Genomic DNA, 21,083 nt, shown 5'->3' on the forward strand with positions numbered 1-21,083 from the left:
ATAAGCATTATCATTATCTAATTCCAGGACATTTGCATCACGCCAAAAAGAAACTCCATACCCGATGGCAGTCACTCCCCATTCCCCCTACCCCACCAGCCCTAGGCAACCACTAATCTACTTTCTGTCCCTATGGATTTGCCTATGCTGTACATTTCATATAAATATGAATGTTATTTCATCTGGTTTCTTTCACTTAGCATGTTTTCAGGGTTCCTCCCTGTTGTAATCAGTACTTCATTCCTTTTTATGGCAGAATTATACTCCATCATATGGATATTCCACATTTTGTTTGCCTATTCATCAGTTTATGGACAGTTGAGCTATTTCCACTTTTTGGCTATTATGAATAAGGCTGCTGTGAACATTTGCGGACATGTTTTTGTGTGGACACGTGTTCCATTATTTTGGATATATATCTAGGAGTATTATATGGGTTATAAGGTAAGTCTATGTTTAACTTTTTGAGGAACTGCCAAGCTGCTCCAAAGCAGCCTACATCATTTTACATTCCTGCCAGCAATGTAGGCAGGTTCCATGTTTTCCACATCCTTATAAATTTTCTTTTAAACAAAGAAAGCTGAGTCTTTGTAGCTGTCTGAACTGAGCCCCACGCCCCCAGTTTCCAATCAGGAAACAGAGCCCAGGGCAGGGGTACTTTGTGTTCTGAGTTCATTAGCTGCTCTCCTAAAGGTTTCTTCCTGTGTCCCCCAGCTCCTTGAGCCAAGAGACTCTCTTTTCCAGCACCAGCTGTAGGGGGCAGCTCTCAACAGTTCTTGAATAGTTGAGTTTCTCTCCATGGCTGAATGGGAAGGGAAAGAGAAGGGGATTTAGCTTTGGGTCTCTTACAAGTGTGAGTGCCGCTCCTTCTATATAGTATCTCAGGGACTAGGCAACCTTGATTAATCATCAAAATCACCTGAGGATCTAATTGAACTGCCCATTTCCAGGTCCTTCCTGGGATATTCTGATCCCATTGCTTTGGAGTTCAACCCCGGCAATCTGTATTTTTTAAAAATTGAGGTATAATTAACATATAACATGCAATCTATATTTTTAACAAGTGCCCTAGGTGATTCTGATGATGAATGATTGGGAAGCCTGGTATTGTCCCCACAGCGATCTGTCCCATTTTGTAGATGAGAAAGCTGAGGCTCAGAGAAGAATTAACTTGCTCCAGATGAGAGTCAGCCTCATTTCCTGCAAAGCCTGTTCAATATGACACCAGGCTTCATATTTGCTAGCAGAAACCTGCAGAGACCCTCTGTCCATGCAAGACTGGACCTTGGCAAACACCCCATATTCCTTTTCCCTATTCCCACTGAAGGTGGTGGGAATACCTATTGTATTAGTTTCTTAGGGCTGCTTTAGCAAAGTAACACAGGCTGGGTAACTTAAAACAACAGAAATGTATTCTCTCATAGTTCTGGAAGCTAGAAGTCCAAAATCAAGATGTCTGCAGGACCATGCTCTCTCTGAAGGCTCTAGGGAAGACTCCATTCTGTACCTTTTTCTTACCTTCTGTTGTTCGCTGGCGACCTTTGGCATTCCTTGTTTTGCAGCTGCATAAACTCCAATCTCTGCCTCCATCTTCACATGCCATTCTTCCCTCTACGTGTCTGTCTCTGTTTCTTCTCCTCTTTTTTTTTTTTGCGGTACGCGGGCCTCTCACTGCTGTGGCCTCTCCCGTTGCGGAGCACAGGCTCTGGACGCGCAGGCTCAGCGGCCATGGCTCGTGGGCCCAGCCACTCCGCAGCATGCAGGATCCTGCCGGACCGGGGCACGAACCCGCGTCCCCTGCATCGGCAGGCGGACTCCCAACCACTGAGCCACCAGGGAAGCTCCCTCTTCTCCTCTTCTTATAAGGATATATTGGATTAAGGACTCATCCTACTTCAGAATGACCTCACCTTAAATACTAATTACATCTGCAAAGACCCTATTTCCAAATAAGGTCACATTAACAGGTATCAGGGGTTAAGCCTTCAAAATACCTTTCGGAAGGACACAGTTCAACTCACAGTATCTATAATAGTCAGCAGATGTCAGAATCCTCAAGTTTGATATCACCATGGTGACCCTTAGCTTCTTCAAAGAGAAGATAAAACCCAAGGGCCCAGACGGTGGGGATAGGGGATAAGCAGTGGTGGGGAAAAGGGGAACATTTGGTCACTGTTTATGGGGCTGGACAGTTAAGGACTTTGATGTGGCATCAGAACAGTTCAGAAATCTGGTTCAGCCAGTCTTTACTCACTCAGTCAACAGCTCTCTGTGGGCTTCCTGTGTTCCAAGATCTGGGTAGGGAGCAAGGCAGGCAGGATCCATTCAATCATGGCTTATGGTTTACTGGGGTGACTGACAACCAGAGGTTCACAATAATGAGGGCACAATTATAAACTAAGGTCTGTGCTCTGACAGGAAGAAACCTGGTGTCACCAAAGAGACCTTCCTGTGACTATATTCCCTCCTTCTTTTTCTTCAATTGCCCTTCTCTCTGGGAGGCCTGTAGGTATTTCAACATCTCAGCGAAATAGAGGGGACTAGAGAGTCCCTAGTGGCTAGTATGGGTATAGCAATGATCCAAACTGCAGAACTATGGAGTGGGGGCAGGGACATGAAGGGAGCTGGTAGGTGAGATGGGTGTGGCAGGGTGGGAGTGTCTGACCCAGGTCTTCCCCCAACCGTACAGTGAACATGCCCTGGCACATTCATGGGCAGTGGACAAGAGCTTCTAAAGCTTTTACCAATTTAAAGCTGTGGACCCCCCCTACCTCACTCCCCTTCCCCACCAAAATCCATCTATTGTTTGATGCCAGGAAGGCAGGCTAAGTCCTGGCCAAGCTAGGGTTAAAGCCACAAGGAGAAACCCTTCTCTATCCTGGCTATAATGGCAGTGAAATCCTACCTAGCCTGGGGTAGCTCTCATATCTGTCCCCATCTCTGTCCCCACTCCCACTGTCCCATCTCCTATCTCCCTGCAGTATATGGAATGCAGTCAGGCCCCTTCCAATCCACCTCCCACCTACACAGGTGCCAGAGGGATCCTTCTCAAACATCAGTCAGACCAGGGCACTCCCTGGCTTCCACTCCCTGCCCCCTCCCCTTCATTCAGGGAGGCTCCTTGTGACCTAGATCCCACCTGGTATTCCAGTCCCACCTGCCTCTTGTCATGCTTCCTTCAGACACTTGTGGCTGCCTCAACACCAGACAAGCATCACCTCTCTGTGTTCTGCCTGGAATTCCCTGTCCAGTCCTGTCCAGCTGGCTAATTCCTTCTGATCATTGGGGAACCGGCTCCGTCAACACCTCTGAGTGAATTAAATGCCTCTTCTCAGAGCTCCCTTCTCCCATTATCACTGCATTGTGCTGTAACTTTCTTTTTTCTCTCTCCTAGACTGGGACATCGTTGCGGCAGATACGATGTCTGATTATTCTGATTCTTCCACCCCAGTCCCACCCTGGGCCTAGACTGAGACTTGGCATAATAATGAAGTCCCTCGAGGTCCAGCTGGTGGTCCACTGCCCATCTGACCACATGCTCTGGCCTTGGATGATACACATTTATGTTCCCAAATGGATTTTGATTGTGTGACGGGACAGTTTTGTGGGTGTGTTTTCACTGTCACCCCTAGCCTGGAAGTGCCCCAAGGCAGGGCCCAGGTAGCTCTTGGTTAGAGGCCACTATTGGAAAGATGAGGTCTCACGGTTGTGGTGGTGGTAGTGGGGTTTCCCACTCCCTCCCATTCTGCCACTAGTCAGTTCTCAAAGTGAGCATCTCTTGAGATGCTCCCCTTGCCACTCCTTGCCTTACTCCAGCACTTCTCAGGTTCCCACCTTAGCCTTGGGCGTGGGGATGTATAGGGATATCTGTCACCTTCCTTTGGAGCCTGCTCCTGGGTCAGCAGGGCCAGAGGGTCCAGTAAAGCAGGGGTGGGGAGCTCACAGGTGCTGGGTTCCACTGGCACCCATGAGCACCTATCAAAATCCTGGGAACTGAAGCTGCTGGGGTAGAGTAGAGGTGCACAAAAGAAAGCCAGTTTCATAACCTGCTTTCTAGCATGGGGGCAGAAACAGCCCACATGTGAACAGGTTAACGCTCTGAAGGTTGGGAAATACCATGAAGGGGACTTACCTGACCCAAGGCATCAAAAGAGAGTCTCTTCTTGATTAGTCCTGGTGACCCGGCAATCAGGACTTCAGACACTGGTGGTCTTGGAAAGTTGGCCATTTTCCAGAACCAAGACCAGTCTCTCTTAAGATCCTACCATGCAGGACCTCTTCCAAGTTTTATCATGTACTTTAGATGCAGACGCCCAGGGCACCTTAGTTGTCAGGATAGTTTACATTCTCTCCACACTTCTTGGGCCACCAGCGAGAGTCAGACAAGCACACCCAAACCCCTTGGCCCTCCTAGGGACTTATCAAGAACAAGAAATTGGGGAGGGCAACCAGTGTCAGAATCTGTATGGCAGGGCTCTCTGATCCAAAGCTGAAGCCGAGATAGGGGGGTGGGGGTGGACTCCCCAAAGAGCCCCTTCTGTCAACTGCAGAAACCTACCTCTTGTTACCAGCAGGATTTATTTCAGGTTTCTGCCTACCAAGTGACTTACATACTTCCCCATCTCCTCCTTTGCAAGGATGCTGTTAAGTTGCAAGGGGGCAGGTCCCCTGAGATCCCAGGGCTATGTGCCCCCCGCTGCTGCCACCCTACCTGCTAGAGTGCTTCCAGTACACACAGCACTCTCTCCACCCTCCCACCTTACTTGGAGTTGGGCAGAAAGGCTTATAAGGCCATTATCTCTCAACAGACAGCTGTGCAGGGCTGGAGGCAGCAGCTTATCAGGGAGCCTGCAGTGATTCACAACCCAAGTCCCAGCTTCTCTGCTGAATAGTAATTTCCAGCAGTGGATTTGCGCTCCGTCTCTCCTCCCCCTCTCCCAAGGGTGTGCTGTCCTTTCTCAGAGAGAGAAAGCAGTGAAGGGTAGACCCTATCCATGGGGATGGGGGGGCTCTGTGCCAGCTTTCTGGATAAGGCTGTCTATTGGCAGGAGGCTGCAGGTTTAGGGACCCCAGTTGGATCTGCCACCCTTGGCAGTGACAGAAGAGTTCATCGATGCTCACCTTCCTTCCCCATCCAGAAAAGCAATGTGCTGTTCCCTTTCCCTTAGTAGTAATGTGTAAGGTGAAAATGGTCCCCTTCTGGCCACAAGCCCTTAAGCTAGAGCCAGCCAGGGAGGGCTGAGAAAGAGGGAGAAGCCAGGGACTGGGTAATGTGCCCCCTGCACCATTTTGAAGCTGTCCAGTTTCTGTGCCTGACCCCTAAGACTCCAAAGGCTAAGGATCCAGGCTGGAGGGGACTGACACAAGGGGGCAGACCAGAGCAGTCTCTGCACAGGCAACTGGTTAGGAAAAAACCCAGGGACAGAGCCATTTTTGTGTTTGTTTTATTGGAAGCAAGACTCCAGCTGTGGGGCTCAGGGGAGGAAGCATGGGAAGTTCTGTCCTGGGTCTCTCCCTCTGGGCCAGCATGGGGAAAGGGGGATGTTAAAAGAGCTAGAACCTATGGAGATGCCCCTGCCAGCATGATCTCAGGATGTTCCTTAAAAGCAGGGGAAGGGAAACGAAAGGAAACTGTGTCCTAGGTGAGGGGCACAACAGGCCACTCCCACAACTCATAATCTGCTGCCCTCAGGCGTGGTTTCCAACCCCTTGCCCTCTGCTGACAGTGGTGGGGTGATACCAAGAGCCTTCCTCAGCTTCCACCCTCCAGGCCCACTTCAAGAATCCTAGGTGCCTTTAACCCTTGGGGGTCCTGAGCAAGGCTCAAGAGTCCCACTGCCCACCATTCCCTCCCTGAGGAAGGTCCCCGTATGGTTCAGAAAAGCTGAAGGTGCAGTTCTGTGTCGTCAGTCCACATAGGTGAAGGAGCAACCCCACCACGAAGCTTCCCTGGGGTCCCCTTCTTGTCGCCTTGGGGTCCATGCTGCCAGGTCGTGGGTTCCAGAGTACCAAAGCATGAAAGGCTGGAGGTACATCTCAAGGTCGAAGCTCTGGAGGTAAGATCCAGCCCACCTAGGTGGCCCAGAGGCCGGAGCTCTCAGGCGGTCTGGTCCTCTTCAGCAGCACCTGGCTCAGGTTGTGACCGCTTCGCAGAGCCTTCTCCAGCTGCGGGTTCCCCTAGACTCCTCTTGGACGTCGATGCAGCTGGCTGGGACGAGGGGCCAGGATGGGGGTTCGGGGGCTGGTAGCCGGGTTGGCGCGGATCCAGTGAATCCTTGGAAAGTAGGATGGCGAGGCTGGGCACGTTCTTAAGTACACTGAGACTGGCGGCTGGCTCGCCAGGCTTCTGACCAGGCGTGGGCTCCGGAGGGAGGCTCTGCCACACTTCGCGCACGCTCCGGTAGCGCAGCCGCGTGACCTGATGCAGACCCGCCAGGCGGCGCTTGAGGATCTCGGCGCACGTGACGGTCTTGGTGGTGGCCCGACCGCAGCCGCTGAAGACGATGGTGCGCGTGGCTGGCTGCGCCATGCTGGCGGTGGCGAAGGCCAGCAGGTTCCGGATCTTACTGCCCTCCTTGACCCGCATCTGCACGGCGCCCGGCGCCAGGTCTGCGAAGGGGCCCGAGCCCGGGCCGCCTCCCTCGTCCCCGCTCCCCACCGGCGCCTCCTCTGAGTGCACCTTACGGAAGTTCTCCATGCGCCGTCGTTGCCGGGACCGCGGGGACGCAGCCTTCGCCATTGGGCCGCCTCAGCCCCGGGGCTGCATGGCGGCGGGTCGCGTCTGGCAAGGGCCGGCCGGGGTAAGGGTGAGGGAGCTGCGTGGACGCTGGCGGGCGGGCTAGGACGGTGCGATCCTCGTCTTCCACTTCTCTCCACTGGGCGCTGCTCTACTCCGCGCTCTCCGCGCCTTTGGCTGAGGCCCCGCCTGAGAGCCTAGGAGCCCCGCCCCTACCTCCAGGCCCCGCCCCTAACTCAGCCAGCCCAGCTGGGGCCCCAGCCTCACCAGCCTCTCGGATCCAGTCCGGTCGTCAGCTACAAGGGCGTGGGAGCTGCGCGCATCGTGGGGCGCCGTGGCAGCGCTAGGGGGTGACCTGTCAGGTGAAGTTTCCCAGTAATCGCCATCAGCCCTCCCAGAGCCGACCCTGATAAACGGGCAACCTAAATAAAAACTGCGTCTGCAGGGCAAACGGCGCTTCGACCCGGGTGCCCGAGCCCTTTCGCGTTTCAGCTGAAGGCCACCCCTTGTCCCCTCCCAAGGAGAGATTTCAAAGCGGCCTGCTGGGGGCTGCACCTCTTTCTCCCACTCCTTGGCGGAACCCCCCACCCCCACCTTCGTCCCTTCGGCTCCCGAGCCGCTATTCTCCACTCAAGGACAGCCCTGTGCACCGTCAGCAGACTGCGGGAGGCGCTGTCTCCGGCTCCGCTCCGCTTCTGCCTTCGAGGACTACGTCGCGGCGTGGTCCTCGCAGAGCAGCCGGAGACTGAGGTCTCAGCCTCTCCGTGCCTGACTGGTGCTGGAGGCTCCTGGACGCCCGCACACCCCTAGGGTGTGGGGACTGAGGCTCTGGGCCAGGCTGTTCCCTGAGATGAATGGGAAGAGAGCAAGGAGACCATTTCTCAAAGGGAGTTAAGCTCCCTCCATCCATGCCTGAAAGTCGAGTATTAGGGCTGCATGCTTTAGGGTAAGCCAGGCATTGTTCCCTGCTAAAGTGGGTCCCCCTTTTTCTCAAGTGGAATTTGTTGTTAGCCTGGCTCGCTGAGACCCAGCAGGGTCCTTTTTCAGAAAGGAGACTGGGTGAGGGCAGGTTTTGAGAGAGAAGGGAGGTAGGTGGAAGTTGAAGCCCCGGGGGCATTACGAAGCTACTGGGTGCCCCTCCCCGGGAACTCCGCAGGACTGAGGGAGTGGCCCCGGATCTCCTGCCAGGAGAGATGAACAGTGAAGGGAGAGGTGAAGTTGGGGTTGTTGATGGACTGATGAGAGGGAGGGGGTTTGAGAAGGAGCTGGACCCTCCCTAGAACTGCCCTAGCGTCTCGCTCTTCATCCTTCCAACCCCTCGCGCACGCACAGAACCGAGAGTGGGCCAGACCTGATCCGGCGGGAGTGACTACGACGGGGCTTGGCGGGGAGGAGCGCAGAGAGCTGCGGCGGGAGGGAAGCCCTTGAAGTGCTGGGGGCATGACAGTGCCCGGGGGAGCTGGGCCCCAGTCTTGAGACGGGGCTGCCGGGGTCCCCCTCCCTCCCCTCGCGTCCTCCTCAGCATCTTGTATCTCCCAGCTCCCATCTCCCAGCCTTCCTGTTTGGAACCCGGGGCTGACCCCATTACCGCCCCTTGGGAGTGACTGGAGCAGGTGGACCTTTGAGCCCCAGCGTACGAATGACCAACCGCCTCTCGGATCTTCTGCTCGCATTCTGGGATCAGGGGCCCTCGAGGTCGCGTTCCCCTCGGAACCTGTATTTCCGTCTCGCCAGCTCCCGCGGGCCCCACAAGGAGCAGCCGTAGGGGTCGGAGGCACAGCAGTCCGGAGAAGACACAAGAGTCTGCAGCGCGTGGCGGGGCGCAGGGAACCTCAAGCTTTGTAAGACTCGGGCAGTTGTGGGACTTAAAGGGCATCCGTTTCTCTAGGCCTGAGAAAAAGTCCCCGAACAGCTGGAATCTATGTTCGAACGGGTTGGTTAGGGAAGAAGCGAGCTCTCCATCCACGCGGGTATGCAAGCCTAGGCTGAACGTTCACTTGGAGGGGATTACGCGGGGGTCTGCAGTTTGGAGAAAGGGGCCTGGGAGCTCCCAGTTTACGTCGGGTGAGAGTGACGCCGTTATGCGTCCGCCTGAGTTGGCCCTGGAAAGCGCCCCACCGCCATCCCCCTCCACTGCCGCCAGCTGTGGAAGTCTCGATTCACTTCGCTCCCCAGTCAGTGAAGGGAGACCGCGGAAAAGGCCCGCATCCCCTCCCGTCCCTCCCCTCCCCTTCCCAGCTCCCTCTGCAGCACTTAAAATGTAAATGTACTCCGTGATTAGCCGCCGGGTCGCTAATTACCGCTGAAGCCATTCATTACACTGTCAGCGCGCGTCGTAGCCAGCCGGCTGTGCACTCCTGCCGGGCCGCGGAGTGGCAGGGCCCGGTGGGGAACGAGTGAGGGATGGGAGCGGGGGCGGGGGACTCGAGGAGGGGAGCGGAAAGATTTGAGGTGGGGCAGGAACTGTGAATGAGGGGAGCGAGGTTGGCAGAGAGGACGCGAGGGCGGGAAAGGGGCCAGTGTGCTAGATGGTGACGTGCGGGAGCGGGGCGGGGAGAGCGGAGAAATGCACAAGGCAGTTAGGAATGGAGGCGAAGGAGAGGTAGCGAGGATAGCTGGGGAAGGGGGCGCTGTGATAGAGAAACCGGGATGAGGAGAGGGGCGAAGGCAGGATGCGCTGGGGGAGGCAGGGAGGAACCGGGAGGACAGGGCGGAAGAGGTTGGGAGGGGAGTAGAGGGCTCAAATCTGGGAACGTGGGTAAATAAATGTGAGCATCTGTGGCGCACACTCCGCGACAGTTAGAAACGTGGACAGTCAAGACTTTCTGTTAAAAAAGTCGGGTGGCAGCTATCCACACAGTAGGACCACAAGTATTGTTTTTTTAAAGTTCGGGAGTCTGTTTCCGTGTGTGCATGTTTATAGCTGTAAATGTAGTTTTCAAATAATTTTAAAATATCTGCAAAAAAACAGCACACTGCATCTGTTACCTCTGAAGCCACATTTTGTGGGCCTCTCTAAGGAAAGAACTACTAAATATGAATACAAAATTAAGCCCAGAGTTTTAGAACAGTCTGTGTAAGTGAGGGCCTGACCTTGAAGCCTGAGCTTCATTAGTTTCTTTTTGCCTCTTTGTGACCTTGGGCAATTTGCTTAATCCTTATGCCTTGGTTTTTTTAGCTGTAAAATGGGGCTAATACAGGAACCTGCCTCATAAAGTGGTTGTGAGACACATAACAGTATTAGAACCTTGGCTGGTAAGTTCTCAGGAAATGTTGGCTAATGTTATTTTTCATACATTATTTGTGATTAAAATAAATTTTAAAAATTTAAAAAGGGAGGGGGAGGAAGAAACCTGGTGAAAATGAAAAGAAATGGGCAAAGCCTTGGAAATAACAGTTTTCCTAATATGTTGGGGACTAGTGAGTGGCAAAGTAGACTCCTTTCACCCTCCAAGGAGGTGGAGGGGTGACTAGGCTGGAGTCCAAGCCTCGCCAATGCAGCACCAGCCCCTGATCTGCAACGGGACCTTTCCAGCAGTACATCCCGCCTCTCGTGGACAAATCGCCTGTCACCCCAATACTGGGAGAAGATCCCTGGTGCCGGGCAGGTCTCTTCCTCCTCTGTCTCCAGAGGCAGGAAGAGGATGGGGATCCCCCTAAAACTCCTGGTCCTAGTCCCAGCTTGTCCAGGCAGGGGCTTGGGGGGATGCAAAGGAGTCAGAAACTAGCAAGTTAGAGAGGGCCAGAGGGAGGTCAGATTTATCAGGCACCCACCAAGTGCCCAGCATTGGGCCAGGTACCCTCACATCTATTCCCTGATTCAACCTTTGAAATCTTCCTTTCTATCATTGTTTGACAGATGTGGAAACTGAAGCACGGAGAGATTAAGTAACTGGCCCAATATACCACAGCTAGAAAGCAGCAATCACAGATACCTAAATGCAGGTGTTCTACCTCACCTGAGTTTAAGAAAAAAAGAAACTTCTTAATGATTTGAGCTCCCCAGTAAACGTATGAGTTAGGTTTGGGGAGAGAGGCAGTTCCTACAGTGGGGAAGATGTATTGGTTATCTATTGCTGCATTAAAAATTACCCCAAAACTCAGTAGCTTAAAACAAAAACATTCATTCTCTTACCCAGTTTTTGAGGACTAGAAATCCAAGAGCAGCTTATAGTGGTGGTTCTAGCTCAGGGCCTCTCATGAGGTTGCAGTCAAGATGTCAGCTGCGTCTGGAGCATCTGCTCTCAAGCTTACTCACATGTTGGTCAGAGGCTTCTGTTCCTTTTCACATGGATCTCTCCATAGATCTCATGACAAGCAGCTGGCTTCCCCTGGAGCTGAGAGAGAGGGGGAAAGAGAAAGGGAGGGAGGGAGGGAGGGAGAGAGAGGGAACAAGCATGAAGCCACAATGCCTTTTATGGCCCCACCTCCTCTGAAGGGGAATCTGGTTCCAATTCTTGAAGGGAGCAGTATCAAAGAATTTGTAGACATTTCAAAACCACAACAGAAGGGGAGTATTTGGGAGGCAAATTCAGGAGGAGAGGGAATCAGGACTCAACATATCGAAGCAAATATGTGGAAAGACTTTGAATCAGGAGAGCTGGATTTATTTGTTTATTGTTAAATGGATGTAAGAGTGACAACTTCTCCGAGATTGTTTTTGGTCATGGGCATAAGAGCAGTCACCGCTCTACAGGGCTCTCCTGGAGGTTGAGTAGGATTATGGCTATCAGAGCTCTTTGTAAATTTAACACTGCTAGGCAATGATGCCTGGAGGTGAGCGTGGCCTGAGAGAGAGTTCTGCTATAACAGACAGGTACCTCCTCCATTAGACTGAGTCCGGGGCCCTGGGCCAGTGCTCTGATTCTAGCTCCCCATCCTTGTCTCCGCTACAGTCCAGCCTCCTCACCATGTTTCACTTCCATCAATGCTTTTCCCCTTGGGCCAGCCAGGATAGGACCCAGGAGTCCCAACACCACCAAAGCCTCTACCTTCAGGCCACTCCTCCTGCTGTGCTGGCTGTGGCCCCACAGATGGGGAACAGGGGTTTGCATAGCAGACCCAGTGAGTGCTTCCCTTTGCGGACAAGAGCCATTTACCTAGCATGAAATTCGCTTGCTTTTCTAGCCAACAGGCCAAGTCACCTGAGTCCTGGGGTAAGAGGGTATATGTGAGACCTAGAGTGAGTGAGGAGAGGGGTCTGTAGGATGGGGAAAAGAGAGGCAAAAGAAGCCACTGGAGCTCCTTCTCCATCTCTTCAGGAGTGGGTGCTACCGCTAGTCATCTACCTTCCTTCCAGATTCCAGAGGCAAGTATAGTAAAAAGCCACTCACCTGGGCAAAGTTAGAGTTCCCAGGAGAGTGCTTGTCCCCAAAAGACTTCCCAAGAGCCTGCTGGGATGCCTGAAATCCCCCGTTATTTCTTCCACCTTTAGGTCAGTTTTGCCCTCTGAAGATAAGGTTATACTCCTAATTCCAAGGTGGGAATTGATCAAAAACAAAAGAATCAGCATGTTTGAGAACCTTGGGGTGGGAGGCAAGTATAGAGCTGATAAGGTGTGGGAATAGTTACCAACTCTAGCGGACACTTACTTAGCACTTACTTTGTGCCGGACACTCACACATATTAACTCATTTCATACAACAGTGAAGCCACTACCCGTTTCGTAAATGAGGTAGAGCCAGATCCAGAGTCAGTATGGCTTGAGCCTGCTCTTAATCATGGCATTAGACCATCTGCAGGAGAAAGGGGAAGCAGAGCAGAAAACCACCAGCTCTAGGCCTCCGCAGCTACCCACAACGAAGGTCCTAGAACTCCAGGGTAGAATTCTGCTCTGCCAGGTGCTTGCCTGGGATGGGGGGGGTGGGGGGCACCAGGGCCGCTCTTCCTCCTCCCACTCTGACCTGGGCCACAGCTAGGGTGCTTGGTTTATGCCTTCCCAGAATTACAATTATCCTTCAGGGATGCACTGAGTTTTTCTACAACTTACAAAATGCTTGCCCATCTAACACACATGAGCAGCTGGTGAGGTGGTTAAGAGCATGGACTCTGGAGCCTGACTGCCTGGGTTTGAATCCCAGCTCTGCAGTTTGCTAGCTGTGCTCTTGGTCAAGCTATGGGACTTCTCTGGGCCTCAGTTTCCTCTATTGTAAAATGGAACCTATAAGGATGATAATAGGACTTACTTCTTGGAATTGTCTCAGGTTATGTCCCAGTACCTCCATGGGATCATCACTCCCACTTTGCAGATATAGGCTAAATCCCTTGTCCAAAGACTCAGCTACCGAGCAGCAAAGCTTGTAGGCAAACCTGGTGGGTGGGGTTAAAAAAATTAAAAAAGAGAGAGAGAGGCAGAGCAGAATGTCAGCCCTCATGGGGCAGCCAGAGCTGCTGGGCCCCAGCTGTTTGTTGACAGGTAGGAATGCAGACCCAGTGGTTTTGTTTTGCTTCTGTGTGATTTGACATTTTCTGCTTCATTTCAATGGGGAGTGGTTGTATCAGCTTTTCGGAATGCTACATGCGTAGATCCCTTCTCCCAGAGTCAGGCTTATAATAAACTGTAATTTTGTTGCCGTAGAGGCCCCTAGGTTTTGGAGCACTGGGAAGAAGCCAGGAAATAGTGTCCTCTTCCCTGCACCGCCTCTTTTCCTGGCAATTGTCCCTTCCCCACCTCTTCATGGTGGTGAGAATGGAAGCAGCTCTCTTCACATAATACTCCTGTCACCACCATCCCAGGGTTCATCCCAACTGGGGTTCATCCCAGTTCAACAAGCTAGTTGGTCAAATCCAACTTTATGGCCATGAGGGTCCCCTGTCACCACCAGGTAATTCATTGTCTTCCCTTCTCTTGAGTAAGAGATGAAGTTAACCAAGTGTGCCTGCCCTCTATTGTTCTGAATTGAATCACAAGGTGCCTTGTGCATACTGTCCCAGAAGATAAATTTTACATATTTCAACAAGGGAAAAGAGCATATTTTGTTTGCAGAATTCCAGGGAGAACCCTCTCTCTGCCCAGAAATCATGCATACTTGCTGATGAATGACCTGCTCAGTGAACCTTCTTTGGGAAAGATAATAGTTGTGATTGGGTGTCACCAGCTCCCATCATTTCTGCCTCCAGGGAAGCCATGGGAACAGGCAGAACTCCCCTTTCTAAAGCAGTTGTCTTGTTGTATCCACAGATCTTCACTCTGGGTATTGGCACACCTTTCAGATTCTTCCCTGAAGTTCAAGTGAGCAACACAGGTCCAGTGTTTTCAAAAAAGAAGCCCAGGGACTTCCCTGGTGGTCCAGTGGTTAAGAATCTGCCTTTCAATGCAGGGGATGTGGGTTCGATCCCTGGTCGGGGAAGATCTCACATACTGTGGGGCAACTAAGCCCTTGTGCCACAGCTACTGAGCCTGTGTGCTCTAGAGCCCGCACCCCACAACTAGAGAGCCTGTGTGCCGCAACTAGAGAGTCTGAGCACCACAACTAGAGAGAAGCCAGTGCACCACAACAAAAAGACCCTGCATGCTGCAACGAAGATCCCGCTTGCCTCAGCAAAGACCCAACACAGCCAAATAAATAAATATTAAAACACAAACAAAAAAGAAGCCCAAATTTCATATTTTTGTGTAACAGTTTAGGTTTTTAAATGTTTCAGTTAACTGTTGCTGGCTAACAAATCACCTTTAAACTTTCTTTTTTTAATATATTTATTTATTTATTTTTGGCTGCGTTGGGTCTTCATTGCTTTGCGTGGGCTTTCTCTAGTTGCGGTGAGCGGGGGCTACTCTTGTTTGCAGTGCATGGGCTTCTCATTGTTGTGGCTTCTCTTGTTGAGGAGCACAGGCTCTAGGTGCGCAGGCTTCAGTAGTTGTGGCACGTGGGCTCAGTAGCTGTGGCTCGCGGGCTCTAGAGCGCAGGCTCAGTGGTTGTGGCGCATGGGCTTAGTTGCCCCGCGGCATGTGGGATCTTCCCGGGCCAGGGCCCGAACCTGTGTCCCTTGCATTGGCAGGCAGATTCTTAACCACTGCACCACCAGGGAAGCCCCAAATCACCTTAAAACTTGGTGGTTAAAAATAACAATGATTTCTTGTTTCTAATGCTTCTGTGGTTTGGCTGGGCTCAGGCTGGCCATTCTGCTCCATATGGGTCAGTTGGGTCACTCACTCATAGACCTTCAGCGGGGAGCTTGACCAGGGCTGGAACACTCAAGATGGTTTCATTCACATGTCTGGTGCCTCAGACGGGGTGGCTGGAATGGCTGGGGGTGCTGGATGGACCTGTCTCCACATGATCTCTAGCCCAGGCTTATTTCTTAAGTGGCTTGATCCCAAAAAGATGAAAATGGGGGCTTCAAAGACTCTTAAGGTCTATGCCCAGAAGTCACACATTATTACCTCCTTTGCATTCTATTGGTCAAACTAAGATGCACATCTAGCCCAGATTCAAGGTGCAGGAAAATAAATTCCACCTCTTGGTGGAAGGTCTGACATGTATATACAGGCACGGGAACCATCTCTCTGGACAGTCTACCATATCAACTAACTCCTGTCATTAAAACACACATATCTGGGGGCTTCCCTGGTGGTGCAGTGGTTGAGAGTCCGCCTGCCAATGCAGGAGACACTGGTTCGTGCCCCGGTCCGGGAGGATCCCACGTGCCGCGGAGCGGCTGGGCCCATGAGCCATGGCCGCTGGCCCGCGTACCACAAAAAAAAACAAACAAACAAACAAAAAAACACACATATCTGCAGGTCAGTGTGGTCCACAGATGTAACTTCTACTTGAAACTTTTAAGAAATTCACCGGAAATCCTTCATGACCAGGGGCATTTTATGACAGGCGGTAGGGTGGGGATTAGCAGGAGAAGGATACTCTGGGCTTTCTCTGGTATTCATGAAGCCTTTTTTCATTGGAGGAGATGAAGTCAGAAGCTAGGCACTGCCCATGTCTGACTATTATTACTTCCTTCTTATTAACCTACTTTGGGACTACTTCCATCCATGAGCCTGAATCCCAAAGCTCCCCAGTTATAACCTGGAGGGAAGAAGGCTAAATGATTGTTAGGATTTCTTTAAATACCCTGGCAGGTACATCCGCTTTTGCCTAAGAAATCATTGCAGGATTTTTTTTTTTTTTTTTTTTTTTGCGGTACGCGGGCCTCTCACTGCTGTGGCCTCTCCCGTTGCGGAGCACAGGCCCTGGGCGCGCAGGCTCAGCGGCCATGGCTCACGGGCCCAGCCGCTGCTCGGCATGTGGGATGTTCCCGGACCGGGGCATGAACCCTTGTCCCCTGCATCGCCAGGCGGACTCTCAACCACTGGGCCACCAGGGAAGCCCTCATTGCAGGATTTTAATCCGGCCTGTTTTGATTAGGTTAGTACTTTGAAATGCTCACTTAGGATGCTAACATGCCTCTGTTCCAGTTACCAACTGCTGCTTGACAAATTATCCAAAATTGAGTTGTGTAAAGCAATAATTTATTATGTTCACAGATCCAGTGGGACAGGAATTTAGGCAGGGCAGCGAGGGTGGTTTGTCTCTTTCTTGCCCGTGTCTGTGGTTTCAGCTAGAAGACTCATATGAAGGCTGGGGGCCAGAATAATCTGAAAGTTTTCTTACTTGCATGTCTGTTGGTTCTTGCTGGCTGTCAGATGAAAGCCTCAGATCTCCATGTGTGCCTCTTCATGTGGTCTTTCTTCTTAGAGTAGTTTGAGCATCCTCACAGCATGGCGGCTGGATTCCAGGGTGAGCATCCAATGACAGAGAGAGCCAGGCATAAACCATATCGCTTTTTATGACCTAGCCTTGAGTGTCACACAGTGTCACTTCTGCCACGTTCTGTTTACCAAGGAAGTCACTAAGCCTTTGCCCAGGCTTGTGGGCAAAGGAAGTAGACTCCATTTCTAGATGGGGGATGGCAAAGTTCTGGAAGAGCATGTAGGACTAGAAATATTGCTGTGGCCATTTTTAGAGAATATAATCTGCCATGGCCTTAAAGAGGCATTAATTCAGTGAAACCACCATTACATCCAAAATCTGCACTCCTCCCTCCTCTGACGTCATCTCCCACCACTCTCCCCTTTACTCATTCCATTGAAGTCTCACCAGCTCCCTTGCTTTCCCTCAAACACAATGAACACACTTCCATGTCAGGGCCTTTGTACTTGCTGCTCCTTCTGCCCGGAATGCTGTCCCTCTGATATCCCCCTGGCTCTCTCCCTCATATTCTACAGTCTCTGCCCAAATGTCACCTCTGAGAGGCTTCCCTGACCACCTTAATATAACAAACAAACAAACACAAATCCCCCTACTTCAGTCTCTATTCCCTTCTTTGGCTTTATTTTTCTTGGTGACATTTATTGCCTAACATAATTATAGTTTAAAAATTGTTTATTACCTGTCTCCTCCCACTAGAATGTAGGCTCCATGAGGGCAGGGACTTTGTTTGGTTCTCACCTGCATCTCCAGCACCCAAAACAGTGTCTGATACTCAGAAGGTGGTCAATATTTGTTGAGTGAATGAATGATAGGCTTCACTGGGTATGAAAAATCAGCAACTCACTCCCAGGACATGGTCTAAAAGAGTGTTTCTTAAAGTGTGATCCAGGGATCTTTGGAGGTCCCTGGATTTTGGTGGGGAAATAGAGGGAGGGAGGATCTGTGGGAGCAAACATTTTTGGGAACACTAAGATATTATTTGCCTTTTTCATTCTTCTTCTCTCATGAATGTACAGTGGAATTTTCCAAAGGTTGCATGACATGTGATATTGCAACAAATTAAATGCAGAAACAGATATGGGACTCCAGCTGTCTTCCATTAAGCCAGACACTAAAGATGTCTTCAAAATTGCAAAACAATGCGCTCTGCTAGTGGGACCTCACCAGAACTTGACCATGCTGGCACCCTGATCTCAGACTTTCCAGTCTCCAAAACTGTGAGAAATAAATCTCTCGTTTAAGCCAAAACAAAACAAAACAAACAAACAAAAACACAATGCCACTCTTCTCACTACTTTTTTATGTGTGTTTGTTTTGGAAAATATAATTATTTTAAATAAAATTATGTTAACATGTAATTTATTATTATTATTTTGAATGGACAAATACATAATTTTTTTAAATGTTTTAAGTTATAATACAGTAAATATTGGTAAATAACCCACATTTGTAAAGTTCTATGGGGTTAATAAAAAAAAATCCCATAAGGACTCAGAGGCAAAAAGTATACAAGTCAATTTTCACTGCAAAGTAAAGGAGCTGTTACAGTGGAGGATTACTGGACTGAATGTCACTATTATGACATAGTATGAGTGTGTTTTGTGTTTGGTAGTTGCAATCCTTGTTGCTTTTGTTGTGGTCATCCAGTTACAATGCTTGGTGTCAGTTTATTTATCTCTTGTAAAAATAAAATACAGTGTGTGTGTGTGAAAAAAAATTAAAAATAAAAAAGTTTAAGAAAAATAAAATAAAATTCACTGATTAAAAAAAGTTCTATGGGGTTAATAATTTTTAAGAATGAAAAGTGGTTCTGAGACTAAAATGTTTGAGAGGGTAGGAAGCAGAGAAGCTAAATTGTTTTCCATACTACAGAATTGGGGAATATGGAGCTGATCATCAGCAGTTCCAGAGAGATGAGGGCTGGGAGGAGGCCGAGGGGTCTCGACCCAGGGAAGAGTTGAAGTGTGCAAAGGAGCCAAGCATCACGGTGGCCCAGGTACCCATGGAGGAACAAGGCCAGAGCATCAGGCTCTGAGTTCAGGAATGACCAAAAATGTTCTAGAGATAGTCAGGTATGTTATTGACTGTTTATTGTTTTAATTGATCCAAAAAGATTTAATTTGTTTGGGGGAATATGCATAAAATATTGTTATTTTCATAGTAATTTACATATAATAACAAAAGAATAAAGCAACCAGATCCTTGAAATCACAAGCGAAAAGCATAACGCTGGTGCAAATTTTCAGTTTCTAAAATTAAAAGCCAAGCAAGGAAAGTAATATATATATTTCTTATTAAATAATGGGTGGCCATAAAATTATCAATTCATGAAAGGAAGGCTGACTTATAGCAAACTAGCTCTCAAGAGACTGATGAATAAACCAGACACGAACTGTCAAAGCATCTGGCAGTCACATCCTCTGACTGATCACACCCCTAAGAAAGGTCCATGGGAGGCCAGGTAATGACCAGAGTTATGACTGATGGCTCTTGAGTCAAAGCAAGGGAGTTTGTCATATGACTTACCAGTTACCCTTCCAATAAATACCTTTTCTGCTCACATTCGCCAGAGTTGGCTTCCTCACATTTACAGCCAAGAACCCTTGGTTGATCAAAGCATCTTCAACACACATGGGATACTTACTGCCTTGGGAGTGGCTGAAATCACCGGGGGATATGAGTTAAACAATAGCTTGAGTGCGCTAGGGACAGAGGAATAACAATTTTGCTTTTCCTTTTGGGAGATGTTTGAAAGATAAATAGAAGAAAGAAGAAGTTGAGGGCACTGAAGGAAGAGGATAATTGATGGATTAAAATCCCTGAAGAGGCAATAAGTGGTGCTGGAAAAACTGGACAGCTACATGTAAAGGAATGAAATTAGAACACTCCCTAACACCATACACAAAAATAAACTTGAAATGGATTAAAGACCTAAATGTAAGGCCAGACACTATAAAACTCTTAGAGGAAAACATAGGCAGAACACTCTATGACATAAAGCACAGCAAGATCCTTTTTGACCCACCTCATAGAGAAATGGAAATAAAAACAAAAATAAACAAATGGAACCTAGTGAAACTTCAAAGCTTTTGCACAGCAAAGGAAAACATAAACAAGACAAAAAGACAACCCTCAGAATGGGAGAAAATATTTGCAAATGAAGCAAACGACAAAGGATTAATCTCCAAAGTTTACAAGCAGCTCATACAGCTCAATATCAAAAAAACAAACACCCCAATCCAAAAATGGGCAGAAGACCTAAATAGACATTTCTCCAAAGAAGATATACAGATTGCCAACAAACACATGAAAGGATGCTCAACATCACTAAGCATTAGAGAAATGCAAATCAAAACTACAATGAGGTATCACCTCACACCAGTCAGAATGGCCATCAGCAAAAAATCTACAAACAATAAATGCTGGAGAGGGTGTGGAGAAAAGGGACCCCTCTTGCACTGTTGGTGGGAATGTAAATTGATACAGCCACTATAAAGAACAGTATGGAGGTTCCTTAAAAAATTAAAAATAGAACTACCATACAACCCAGCAATCCCACTACTGGACATATACCCTGAGAAAACCATAATTCAAAAAGAGTCATATACAACAATGTTCATTGCAGCTTTATTTACAATAGCCAGGACATGGAAGCAACCTAAGTGTCCATCGACAGATGAATGGATAAAGAAGATGTTGCACATATATACAATGGAATATTACTCAGCCATAAAACGAAACGAAATTGAGTTATTTGTAGTGAGGTGGATGAACCTAGAGTCTGTCATACAGAGTGAAGTAAGTCAGAAAGAGAAAAACAAATACTGTGTGCTATCACATATATATGGAATCTAAAAAAACCCCAACGTTCTGAAGAACCTAGGGGCATGCAGGAATAAAGACACAGACATGGAGAATGCACTTGACACGGGGAGTGGGAAGGGTAAGCTGGAACGAAGAGAATGGCATGGACATATATACACTACGAAACGTAAAATAGATAGCTAGTGGGAAGCAGCCACATAGCACAGGGAGATCAGCTCGGTGCTTTGTGACCACCTAGAGGGGTGGGATAGGGAGGGTGGGAGGGAGACGCAAGAGGGAGGAGATATGGGGATATATGTATATGTATGGCTGATTCACTTTGTTATAAAGCAGAAACTAATACACCATTGTAAAGCAATTATACTCCAATAAAGATGTTAAAAAAAAAAAAGGAAAAAAATCCCTGAAGAGGAAATTTACTGGCAGTCCAGTGGTTAAGACTCTGTGCTTCCACTTCAGGGTCATACGTTTGATCCCTGGTCGGGGAACTAAGATCCCGCATGCAGTGAGGCACAGCCAAAAAAAAAAAAAAAAAAAAATCCCTGAGGAGTTAAGGAGGGGTGGAAATCAGAGCAAAGTTGGGGGGCTGTCCTTAGACTGGGAGAAGATGGGGAGACATCTGTCTCAGTCTGTTTGGGCTGCTATAACAAAATACCACAGACTTGGTGGCTTATAAACAACAGATATTTATTTCTCACTGTTCTGGAGGCTGGAAGTCCAAGGTCAGGATGCACTCATGGTGGGGTGAGGGGCTTCTTTTGGCCTGTAGACTTCTTGTTGTATCCTCACATGGTGGAAGGGGCTAGGGAGCTCTT

At 49.3% G+C, this 21,083-nt stretch overlaps 2 protein-coding genes across 2 annotated transcripts in view; one reads left to right on the forward strand and one right to left on the reverse strand.

The window, feature by feature from the left end:
- Positions 1-5,428: 5,428 nt before the first annotated feature.
- On the reverse strand, positions 5,429-6,921 carry RPP25 (ribonuclease P and MRP subunit p25). Its single transcript, XM_065872707.1, has one exon. The coding sequence runs from the start codon at positions 6,737-6,739 to the stop codon at positions 6,098-6,100; it is 642 nt and encodes a 213-aa protein (XP_065728779.1). The 5' UTR covers positions 6,740-6,921; the 3' UTR covers positions 5,429-6,097.
- Positions 6,922-8,375: 1,454 nt separating this feature from the next.
- Positions 8,376-21,083, forward strand: part of SCAMP5 (secretory carrier membrane protein 5) — a 44,488-nt gene continuing 31,780 nt past the window's right edge. Inside the window, exon 1 of the mRNA XM_065871746.1 lies at positions 8,376-8,497. Coding sequence (XP_065727818.1) covers positions 8,376-8,497 — 122 coding nt within the window. The remainder of the gene's footprint in view (positions 8,498-21,083) is intronic.

The sequence above is a fragment of the Phocoena phocoena genome, chromosome 2 (genome assembly GCF_963924675.1).
Source record: "Phocoena phocoena chromosome 2, mPhoPho1.1, whole genome shotgun sequence".
In the NCBI taxonomy this organism is placed as follows: domain Eukaryota; kingdom Metazoa; phylum Chordata; class Mammalia; order Artiodactyla; family Phocoenidae; genus Phocoena; species Phocoena phocoena.